Raw genomic sequence first — 12,025 nt, 5'->3', positions numbered from 1 at the left:
CCAGTGCAGTTTGTAATTATTTTTGTCGAATGCGAAAACTAATGCAATTCCGGTGGCCTAATTAGTGGGACGACGGCGGGTACTCATACAAATTACTGGCAGGCTCCATTGTTGGGCTGTTGGGGGTACACAAACACTTGGATCGACAATGCCAGAATGCCAGATGAAATCCGGCTGGAGAAGTGGAAAGCAAAGCTCGGAAGGATGGAGTCTCCGGCTTTGCGCTCTTCACAAGTGGTCGCGGCGAAAACTTCACCCAAGTTGTGCAAATATATAGTTACGGAATTAATCAGAAAAGTGCGCATACAAAATAAAAATAAAATAAAAATGGAGGGAGGAGGGAAAAAGGCAGCAAGTAAGCAAGAAAATAAATATTTTCGGTTAATATAAAAGAATTTACCCCCATCCTCGATTTTTGCCTTGGCTTGGCTTGGCTCATTTTTTGCGCTTCTTGCTTTTTAATAAATATGCCGCAAAATGAAAGATGGCAAGTGGTAAGAAAAAAAGTGCAACAGTGAACGTGCTGCAAAGTGGCTTCGGTTGTTTGGCTTGAAAGTTCCTAAGAGGCTTGTGGAAACCGGGTGAATGGGTCCGACCAAAAAAAAAAAAAAAGCAGAGAAATCCGGAACGGGACAGGAGTACGCCCATGGAATTCGGGATGGGATTGGGCTCTAGGCCCTGCTGCTCCTGCTGTCCCTCCACTTCATGAGTATGAGTATGAGTAGGCCGTTTGTTTTGGGGACTGCTGCGAAAAGTTTTTAAGTAAAGTGTTGCAAACAGAAAAAAAAGCAAGAAAATGCCAACAGTTTGTGGAAAAGTTGTGTTTGGGTTTGTGTTGGGGAAAGCCGGAAAATGTCAACTGAGCTGGGCGGGCTGGCTGCTCATAAGGTGTATTCAAATATTGATTCACTTGAGAACCTTTTCATTGTTTACTTCCTTATTCGCCGAGGCCTTGTGCACTCCAAAAATTATAGTTAAGCAGCAAGCAGATTGGCGATTGTGTCTACACAAATTTAAGAAGAAATTGTACATTAAAGGGGATTTCCTTTTGCCTTTTATAATTTCAGGTAAATAAGAAATCATAATATTGGCGGCCAGAATGTTTTTCTGTCTGGAATGTTTTTCCGAAATACATGCTGATCTTCAGTAAAAATCCGAGCGAAAAAATGCATTTCCAGCTTGCTGGCATGCCTCGATTACCTCGAGTGCCGCAGTGATTTCATTGGAGAGCAAAAATCGCAGCTCCATTAAATCTCAGGTCCTTATTCGCTTATGAGCCTGTGTGTGTGTGTGTGTGTGTGTTGCTCCTGGCGGGAAAAGGGGCACTCGGGCTTAAGTTAACCCTCGGCAGTAATATTCCAGAGCCGGCGCCCTTGTCGGCTCCTCTGTTTAATCGCACTCGCATCGCACTTTCCCCGCCTCGCTGCTAATGGCATTTTAATTTCGAGGAGTCGGAACTCTGGGTGTGCAAATATCCTTGCAGGACTACCCTTTTCTCTGGCAGAGCGTAAGCATTTTACCTTTTATTGATACTGCAGTGAATGTTGCCTGCGAAAGAGTTGGCCTGCAGTTTGATTAAGAAATTGTTGCGATAATCTGGCAGCCATCAGCATGCCAGAACTTCAAAAAGTGCAAGTGCTGCTGCTGCTGATGCTGCAGTGCAGCAATGCAGCAAAAAACACAAACAAAATGCAAACTACTTAGAGCAGCAACCTTCGGAGCCCATTAACGGTGCGAAGTTGCCTTAACTCGAGAAAGTTAGGCGGCCACGGCGAAAATGAAACCGGACAGAGATGCTAATGCAGTTACCGGGCATAAAAGTCCGCATAATGCCGAGTTCTCATGCAAAACGAGTCTGCAGCAAAGTGTTGCATACTTCTAGGCGCCCAGTATCTCAACTTCTTTGGGCTGCCAAGTTGGGCTGCCAAGTCTTTGTGGGGCATTTTAATTCGAAATTAATGTCTTAGCTCTAGTCAGGCTACTAAACGGCGTATATCCTTTTGCAGCATCCAGCAGACAGTATCCTTGACAGCATCGGGGCATCAAAATCAGGATGCCGGGCGTGGTCTTTCTAATCGTTGTGCCTACGGCGAATTTCGAACGTGAGCTGATTTACGGTAAGTGGGCCACACCCCCTTCCCCCCCCAAAAAAAGGGCGGCAAATTGAATAAGCGCCGCTGCCTAATTAAATACAAAGTTGCAATTTTGTTTACACGAAACTGTAGCATTTATCTAGGCGTCGGCAAACCGCATAATCTGCCCCACCCCCCCACTCTGCACCACCACATGCAAACGCCACACCCTTACACATGTAGACCACACACACACACACACACACAGAGATACCTGTATGCATTGGGCTTAGGCGCGTAATTACGTTGTTTAGTGGCGTTATTAATTATTTTATGACATCGTAAAAGTGTTCTCCGGGCCTAAGAGCTGCCCATAAATGTTGTATGAAGCCCGGCGGACCAACTGAAGCCAGAGGCAAACTGAAACTGAAACTGAAGCTGAAACACACGTGGGAGTAGAGTAGATTTTTCTTTCGCATTTTCGGCGTTTCTAGTGTTTTTGGTGTTTCTGGTGTTTCTGGTGTTTTTGGTGTTTCTGGGTGTTTCTGACGTTTTTAAGGGGTAAGGGGAAAGGAAACTTTGCCAAGATAATTTTACAAGCGGATGCCGAGCGTACGTAGCACATTTCGCAGCCCAAAAATTTAATATTAAAATTTAATTAGCCACGATGAGATTGGTCCAAGGAATGCGGGGGCCAACTGGTTGAGTAAATAGAGGAGTTCCTGGTCCTGGCCAAAAGTACTGAGTGCCTTGAAGGCACAGACCTCAGAATATCTATATATATGTATATATTAGATACCAACGAATTAATTGCTGGAACTCAACACTCAGCACTAAGCAGCAACCATTTATCAAAATCAGCGATGATAAAAAGCCCACAATAAAAACCCATAAAACAATATAATTTATGAAATAAACGGCATTGGCATCAGGGAAATATGGCATCTTGTGCAATACGGCGACAAAAACAGGCATGTAGGAGTCGTTTTTCGTTTTTCGTCGAAAGAGCATTAATCAAATATTTATTTAAATACGAAACAAGGCGCTGCCAAAAGCCATCAAAGGGAATCATCATTAATTTAGTTTGTCACCATGGCAGCGCCGCTCTGATAATGACAATGGAGCACAAACCGGATTGATGAGCACAGAGTGGATGCTAGGTGGGTGGTGGTTGGTGTCCTGGTTGGTGTCCTGGTTGGTGACTGGTGTCCTTGGGCCTCCGAGTGGGGCGTGAACGAAGTTGCTCCATGTCGTTAAAAGAATAAATCACCTTTGCACCCTGGCCAGAAGTTGATCGCATATCAGCAGAACAGCAAAAAGTAAATACAAATATGACAAACGAAATAGTTGCCTTTAAGGTCAGCACCAACATAAATACTACAAAGAAATATCCTGAGTATCCTTAGTAGTAAACTGATGTGCAATACATAATCGAGTCAGTAAGTAGTAGGTCACAGGGTATACCAATTTCGGTGCCAGATTACAGTCAGATTCCACTGCATGAAGACAAAAAACTCTGGTACACTGGCAATGGCTTAAAGAGTGCAAAACACTTGGGCAAACAAAACGACTTGGCTGGAAACCAGGGACGAAAAATAACATGCACTTCGGGGGAAATTCCGCAGAGTTCGGCTCATAGGTGTCAGACATAAATCACGGATCCCCCGATTCCATGACGACCTGAAACGGAGATGTTCACGGCCGGAATTAAATAGGCAAAGATGCCCATCGCTGGCCAGGTTGGCTGCTGGGCAAAGTGCTGACTTCGTGGAACTTTTGCCACTAGAGAAACTATGAGAAACAAACTCAGACATCCCCACACACACACACACGCACACACAGACTTAGGCATACAAGGGTCCTGGAAGTGGAAGTCTGAAAGTCCTGGCCTAAGCGCATTTAAGCCTTATTTTGGCATTTGTCAATGTGGCGGGATTTATATTACATTTCGATGTCTGTCTGGCCCCGCTTGCTGGCATAATAAATTGTGATCCTTTGTGTGGTTTTTATGTAGACTTTGATTTGATTTTTCGCCGCCACTTTATTTATTTATTTATTTAGCACAAGTGGAGCTTAGCTTACTCTTTCGTCGATTTTTTGGGGGCCACAACATTAATTTAAGCACAAGTCATCCATTTAATTGCATAACAACACGCGGTATTTGTTCGCGATAGCCGGCCATTTAATTAGCGTAATTTGAAGCTGAAATAAGCGTTGCGGTCGAAAAACCAAATATTTGTTAAGCGCTTAACTGGATCCAAAAATATCACTACAATTTACGCTAATTACAATATAAATAGTGCGATTGCCGTGAATTAACTAATTAGAGTCGTATTAAGCCGCCGTTTCCAAACAATGCCAAATGGCGAAATTACATTTTCGCATTCTGAGTATCTGAGTATCCAAGCACCCTAATCACCTCCTGCCATCCCATTCAACCCATTCCACCCATCCAACCCATCGAACCTATCCATTTCCATTTCCACTTCCATGGACCCGACGACGAGTCCAGCTTAATGGCAAATCAGCTTACGTTTATGTACACGACCACATCACCTTTTCATTAACCCATGCCAGGCACTTCAAATAATGCCCTGCTGGAGACGCCTGTCGGTGGCATTGGCGGCCATCCGGGACACCTTGCTGGTGGCCATGGTGGCCATCCTGCGGTCGCTGCACCCGCCAGTGGAGGTGGCAACAATAATCTGAACATCAATCTTCCGGAGAATAACAACGCAATACTACGACTCGAAGTTGAATTACGTGACAAGAATGTGCCCAAGTATCGGCGTGGCGGGGGCGGTGGGCGTGGCGGTGGCCCAGGCATCGGACAAGTGGGCGGCGGCGGAGCCAAGCGAGCCGCAGGAGCAGGAAGAGGAGGAGGAGCAGGAGGAGCAGGCACAGGAGTCCAGATTTTGCCAGCTGACACCTCCACGATGGGTGCTCCCATGGACAAACGTAATTTAGTGGTGCCGCTCGAAAAGGTAAGTCGTCCAATGGTCAGTTAGGAGTTAGGAGCAGTTGCGGTCAAGTGGGCAGAGCTCTATGCCTTCCCCAAGCACTTAACGTTGATTTTCGTGTGCGTTGTGCGAAGGAGGAGTGGTGGTAGTGGTGGACATGGCTTCGATGCCAGCTGTGAGTGCGATTCATGCACAGAGAAGAAAACATTGCAATTACCAGTGGCAGAAGGCAGGAAAGAGAATGAATATAGGCATATAGTGGAGCATTTGGAAAGTATCGGTAGAAATATGTTGACAGTTTAAGAATAATGCAAGAAGTTGTGGTAGAAATCTATAGAAGCACGCACCGTTTCTCTCAGTGCTTTCCTGCGATTGCGGTGGCGATTGGAACTGCGACAACGACTGTTGCTCCGCTTGTAAGGATGCACTTAGCTCGACGAGAACGTGACTCGAGCGGCGGGTTGCGTAAGAGGTTGCCCAAATCGTATCTCGGGGCAGATTATACTGATGAATGAGGTGGCTTAGTCGGCCTGCTTGGGCCCCAGAAGATTGATGGATGCTGGTGCATCCAGGCCAGCGAACGCGGGGACAAATCGTCAATCAGTCAGGGAGCAATGAGTTCTAGGACTACGAGTATATATACTTATAATCACACTCAGCCGATCCAATTAAATGCCAAGGCCATGTGCCATGTGCCAAGAGCCATAAGCTATAAGCCTGGGAAAATGCCACCCTAAGCTGTTGCTTTCCCCGTTTGGCCAGGTGCTGGAGGAGCTGCTTGTCAAGCTGGAAATTGAGCACGTTACTTGGACGACCAGCAAGAAGGGATACTTCCATCACGTCGTTTTTCCGCTGCAGGCGGGCTCCCCCTGCGAGACGACGCTGCACTGCCTCACGGAACTGGGCATTGGCACTAAATTGAATTCCAGTGTCAGGTAAGTTGAGACATTCAAGGGGCGAAGGGGGCAAGGAACGAACGCCAAACTCCGAACGTGTTGGGAAACTTAAGGAGCTTGGAGTTAGCAACTAGGAGCGAGGAACTGGGAACTGGGAACCAGGAGCAACAGCTGGTCGAGCTCATCCAGTGTCTCCGGTGCTCCAATAAAATGGCAGAAAGATGAGGAGTCTAGCCGACTGACCGAAGGACTCCCGTGTTGCCAAGGTCCTTGAGCTCTGCATTTTGATTGCCTGTAGCAGCTGCAGTGCTGCTTACCAAATTCCGAATAGAATAGCTCTCGATAATGTAAATGCAATTTTACAGCTACAACGAATCCAATTAAAAGCCCTTTTTGCAAAAATGTTAAACAACCGGTATACGACGAGTATACTTTGCCCTCGAGTGGAATTCGCCAGTAATTAAATTAAGCAAAATACAATAGAGCCGAACAACGAACAATGAATGAACCCAACTAAGTAGTAGTAGCATTTAATATGTATATACAAGCAAAAGAGCAGGAGTGCCAGCAAAAGTATCTGCAGTGGTGGAGGCGGGAAAAGTAGGTGTGATAATCATTTAATGGCATTAAGCAGGGGGATTAAAATGCAGTTGAAGGTGTGACCCGATGAAAGGGAGATTCTTGAGCCAGTCGGAGGGCAAAGGGCAAGGAGCAAAGGGCACTGGGCAGAAGACAGAAGACAGAAGGCAAACAGCAGATGTTTCCATGACCTCAAGGAGCCGAGTGGCCAGACAAAGTGCGACTTAAGCTTATTAATATGCGCAGGAATTCAATTAAGAACGAAGCTGCCGGAATGCACCCTGCGTTGATTGAGTGCCACTAGTGTAATCTATAATTCAGGCTCAGCTCGGCAGCCAGAGCATCTCGAGATCTCGATGTCAGCCGGCATGTTCCCTGCTGCACTGCATCCTTTGACGGCAGCGGACTTGTTTTACAGATATGCGCTCGCATATATCAATTTCAAACGTATCTACACAGTGGGAAAGCCTCGGCTAACTTTCGGTAAAAAGAAGACCAAAGTTTTGAATGCCCTTGCATAGAAAGCAATATCTCAGAATGCAATATTGAGAAGTAAATTCAGGGATTAGAAAGCGTAGCCCGTATTTAATGGTTCAAGCTAACATAGTGGTATTGTTTAAGCACCCAATTAATGTATTATTTTTCTCTGTGCACTCTCGCCGCAGTGTGCTGCCGTGCAGCGTTAGTTATGATGCCATCACAGATGCGGCCAACATGCGAGACGACTACAGGTGAGTGCATAGATGTGCGCTGCGTTTGGATGGGGCACGGGCATTGTGTTACGGTGGCATGTGGCATTGTATTTACTGGCCTTGTGCGGAGCCGTTAGTGGAGAAGGTCCTTTTGTGAGGAGTCCGCAGCTGTCGCTTTGTTAAAAACTAATTTCAGGTGTCCCCTTGAACGTGTCAAAGGCGGCAGTCATTTCATTAACTTTCACTCGCACAATTCTTTCACTTTCGCTGCAAACGTGACATTTGACTGCTGGCACTAGATATCGCAACTTGGCCTTTTTTCCCTTTACGACTAGCTGGGTCTGGCCCAAAGGGGGGAGGTCCTTGGAGGTCCTCGAAGGCCTTGGCACAGGTCCCAGTTTATTACAGCCTTGGGCCAGAGTTACGAGCCACTTGGAAGGGGTATTCGCCATCGTCGTCGGTTTGAGTAGTGAACATGGCGAAATTTGCATGGGCTGCAGGGTATGGGTTAGGTATCTGCGATTTTGGCTGCCGGCTGCGGTTTGAATGCATCCATTTTATGAGACTGAGCTGAGTCCAAATGGCAGAAGTCGTCACTAGATATACACACCCGATGATGACTTCTTGGCAGGCAATTGTCGGAGGGCACAAAACGAAGCACCTGTGTGCATACCTGATGAGCTCGTAATTGAGGTTGGCTTGTGGTTTATTTTTGGGCGATGATTGAGGCGATGTTTTGGCTGGGTTATTAGAGCCGCACTCTAATCAGCAGCAGACTGCAGGCAAATTTGGGATTTTGTGGCTGGGTTTTGCGGTAGGCACAAGGTAAATAAAATCGGGAATCAATTTAGCTAACTGTGTACTTGATATTGGCACACCTAAGTGCAGGTTATCTGTGTATAATTCTAATCGTTTGTTTTAGTAACATCCTTTTTAACTGCAAGCCAGAAAATAAAAGCCATATACATTGGCAATACAAGTGCACAGCTGGCACAGTTTGTGGGCCATTTTAAAAAACCATTTCATTTTATCGCGCTGCTTACACAACTGCATTTGTTTGCTTTGCAACAGCGAGGAAGCCGAGGATGCCTCGAAGTGGAACAATTTCGTGGAATCAATTAAGTCGAAACTGACAGTCAAACAGGTGGTGGATGGCGTTCGGGCCGGAGGATCCTTGTCCTTTGACTACTTGCTGCTAATCGTTACAGCCGAGTGAGTACACTGAGCCAAATTCCAAATAAAGCTAATCAAATATTAGGTATTATAACAGCAAAGTTCAATGCAGATCAGAACATGTAGTATTAATATAGAACAAAAATATTTTAAATGAAATATGCTCTAAAACAGACAAAGGATATTAAGTAGAATATGAAATCCCTGGGATTTCCACCTTTATACTCATCAGTGTGGCGAATGGAAGGGTTCGCAATATGAGCTTCGTGGCATCCACCAGCTGACGGGGTGGGTCAGTGGAGGTCAGTAAAAGTAATCATTATGGGGCTCTACTCTTGCAGCTCCCTGGCCGCCCTGGGCCTCGTGGAGAATAATGCCCCCAATATAGTGGCTGCCATGTTAGTTTCGCCGCTTATGGGTCCCGTAATGTCGATAACATTCGGCGCAATTATCTCCGACAAAGAACTAATGGTAAGTGCAGTTTCCCCTTATGTCTGTCGCTTTTTTTTTGGCCCCAACAGCAAATTGTGTAGCTCCGCGAAAAGCCATTCAAAACCACCGACAAAACGGCCAACAAAAAGGAAAAAAGCCATGCATACATCTATGCGCAAACTATACACTACAGTGTTGTGAAAAATGGAATAGTGAAAATAGTTGTCAGGGAAAGCGCAGAGTGCATGGATGGGTGGTTGAGTGGGTGGGTGTGTGGGTGGGTGGGTGGTGACACCCAAAAATCCATTTCACAGCGCGTTAAATGAAATCGTCAACACTCGCTTCTATGTGGTACTTTTGAGTGATTTATGAGCAAATGACATTTGGAAAATAATAAAAAATTGCACCGAAAATTGCTATGCGCCTGTCCGTCCGCGGTGTTCCGTGTCCTGCGTGTCCTGTGTCCTGTATTCCAGCTGTCAAATTTCGCATGCAGCCACCAGAAATATGAGGGGGCTGCTTTTGGTGGCAATTCCAGTCAAATGCAACGCGACATGGCGCTGCTGTTTTGCAAATTTGCATCGCTTTGCGGTGTGGTGGTAAATGGCAAAGTTGCTGAATTGTTTATTGACGACGGCGCTTCACTCATGAAGAGGGCGTGGCCCTGTGAAATATAAAAATGTTTGTTCCGCCCAAATTGAATGAGGCTGCAACGCCAGCGAGTGTTTGTGATACACACATAAGCACCTGGCACATTCCATTGCCTGAATAGCAAACTATTTCTATTCCCGCACTTATGGGGAATTAATAAAAAGGAGAAAAGGAAGAACTTCGCTGAATGCCATAATACAAAGCCTGGTGCTGTAAATTACTGGGCTTAAGAGCCCACCTTGCGGCCGGCAATCAGTTTGTTCCTGCTGATAAAGTCTGCCTGATGACAGTCTGAAAACTAAGTTAAGCTACTTAGAATTAAAGGACGCAGCACTTGGGACCGCATTCAGCGCAAAGCCAATGAAACTGAACTTTAACTGCAGTCGCCAGACGGCAGCTGCTCTCCAAAGTGTCATAATTGTCACCGCCAGGTGGCGGGCTGGTGGTGCAGTGGTGCAGTGGCAAGGGCTTATGCTGCGAGATAAGAACGTCTGTGTCTATAGTTTGCCCCGCATCAAAGACGGCGGTTTGTGCTCTGGAAAGCCCAGCTACATAGCTTAGTGTGCAAGCTGAGTGGTAAATGGGTGGATGTACAAAAAAGGACCACAATAAATAAAATAAGTGAAATAAAAATATAAGGTTTAGATCTATATAATCATCATTTCTGCCACTTCTAATGAAGAGACGGCTCTGTGCTTCTGCGCCAGGGGCAACTTGTTGTCTGCTGACACAATTTCCACCGCACTCCTGGCCACAAACACAGATACTAACACACACATACACACAAGCAGGCACAGAGACCGGATTCAGGATGCAGGATTCAGGATTCCAGGTGTCTTGCCGGCTGGCTGTTGACACCTGCGTCGTGTACTTCAATTAAATTTTAATTGAAATGAATATATTCGTGTGCGAACACATGCTAGTGTGCACCTTTTTTGTCGCCTCCTCCTTTGTGAAGTGGCTCCAGCTGCGTCATCATAATCTTTGATAAACCCAGCAAGGAAGTGGAATCTGCAGGCAGCAGTGGCCATAGGTTGTGGTCACAAACCAGATGCCAGCTACATTCAATTTACCTATTTAATGCCAAATAATCAATATGTATGGGAACTTTTTCAATTTGATACTTTTGGCTTTAATTTTGAGCCGATAAAATACGATATGAAATATTGAAAGCACACTGTTAATTCATTAAACTTGAGTTGTTTTGATTCCATTACATCTCCATGAAGTGCACAATGGCCAGGGAAAAATGTTTTTAAAATACGCAAAAACCAGGCAGAAACCGTTTGTGGCCAAAATTCATATGCAAAAGTGTTTAAACAATTTCACACAAAAATGCCAATTACAAACGATGACAAAAACGGCAACATCGAATGGGGCCAGTGACAATTGATGGTCAACTATTAAAAATAATTGGCAGGAAAAAACTGCACCGGAATCCCCATAATATAGTGAAAACCAGTTGGCTTTGCACATATTGCCAGCCGAGTTATTGAATTGCGATTTTTGCAAATATTTGCACGCCATTTAAAGTTGATTCGCACATGAATGTAATTTGTTTGCGCATTACGCATACGCAGTGTGGGTGCAGCTGCATTGGGGTGGCTCACATTCGCATGCAAATTTTAAAGCTGCCCTCTTTCAAATGCTCTTGGGAAGCACTTATGCTTTTTCTAAAGGAAAGAATCATTATCTACCTTATAGTACCAAATGTTGCCTTTAAACCATTCATAACTTAAACTTGTAGTACACTTCTATTAATTGAAATTATGTTAACACCCTAATATGCATATGCATACCTGCAAATAGAAGAGCGAACAAATAAGCAAAAGTTTTCACACCCCACTGAAATTGTTGTGCAAACTCTTTAAAAAGCATTTACAAGTGGCAAGTGCGAACACACATATTTTGCAGCATCCTTCCAACTTGTTAGCCGTGTGCTTTAAGCCGCAAGACAAGTTACTTTATATGTGTGCCGCAGTTGTGTTTGACTCGTAAAATGAGGGAAAATGGGGGAAATGAGGGAGAGACACCACCCACAGGAAAACCACCCAAGTTGAAGTAGCAAGACGACATCATGTGGCTGACATTAGAGCGCTTTTCTTTTGTGTGTGCAGCTGCCAACAACAGTTTGCAGTTGCGTGGCTGCAAATTTGGGTTAACATGTCACGAATCTACTCGCAGTTCCTTGGCGCTTCAAAGTATGCGGCATTATCGCTTAAAGTGTCGTTGGCTGGGCTCCTTTGGCATTTAACTCGCTGTCTCGCCCCTAATTTCGGCTCTGCATTTTCTATTTTCCATTTGCCATTTGCCATTTTCTATTTTCCATTTTCCGTTTGCCGTTTTCCATTTTCTGTTTGCCATTTTGTACATTTCCAGAGAGTTGGCTTTCTCTGCCTCGGACTGGGCATGTTTATCTCCCTGGTGTTTGGCTTCATCTTCGGCCTAATCCTGGGCACCACCGAGATGCCTTGGGGCCAGAACGCCGACTGGCCCACGGAGGAGATGCGCGGCAGGTAAGACCATCTGAGCAGCCCCACAAAATGGGCCCCACATCAATGTCAATCAGG

At 45.4% G+C, this 12,025-nt stretch overlaps 2 protein-coding genes across 5 annotated transcripts in view; one reads left to right on the top strand and one right to left on the bottom strand.

Annotated features, from left to right (window-relative positions):
* LOC122626256 overlaps positions 1-12,025 on the bottom strand; it is a 73,393-nt gene that overhangs the window by 34,652 nt on the left and 26,716 nt on the right. The gene's annotated exons all lie outside the window — the stretch shown is intronic.
* The window catches only part of LOC122626257, a 31,936-nt gene that overhangs the window by 5,148 nt on the left and 14,763 nt on the right, over positions 1-12,025 (top strand). For 2 of the 4 annotated variants that reach the window (XM_043806449.1, XM_043806450.1), the window contains exons 2-8: positions 2,007-2,117; positions 4,650-5,056; positions 5,795-5,967; positions 7,173-7,238; positions 8,271-8,411; positions 8,714-8,843; positions 11,835-11,971. In XM_043806449.1, coding sequence (XP_043662384.1) covers positions 2,054-2,117; positions 4,650-5,056; positions 5,795-5,967; positions 7,173-7,238; positions 8,271-8,411; positions 8,714-8,843; positions 11,835-11,971 — 1,118 coding nt within the window. In that variant the 5' untranslated portion in view covers positions 2,007-2,053. Of the gene's footprint in view, positions 1-2,006; positions 2,118-4,649; positions 5,057-5,794; positions 5,968-7,172; positions 7,239-8,270; positions 8,412-8,713; positions 8,844-11,834; positions 11,972-12,025 lie in introns of those variants that run through there. The other 2 variants (XM_043806452.1, XM_043806451.1) reach the window with 2 other exon arrangements.

Source organism: Drosophila teissieri, chromosome 2L (genome assembly GCF_016746235.2).
Source record: "Drosophila teissieri strain GT53w chromosome 2L, Prin_Dtei_1.1, whole genome shotgun sequence".
Classification (NCBI taxonomy): Eukaryota; Metazoa; Arthropoda; class Insecta; order Diptera; family Drosophilidae; genus Drosophila; species Drosophila teissieri.
This window is presented reverse-complemented; position numbering and strand designations above follow the sequence as displayed.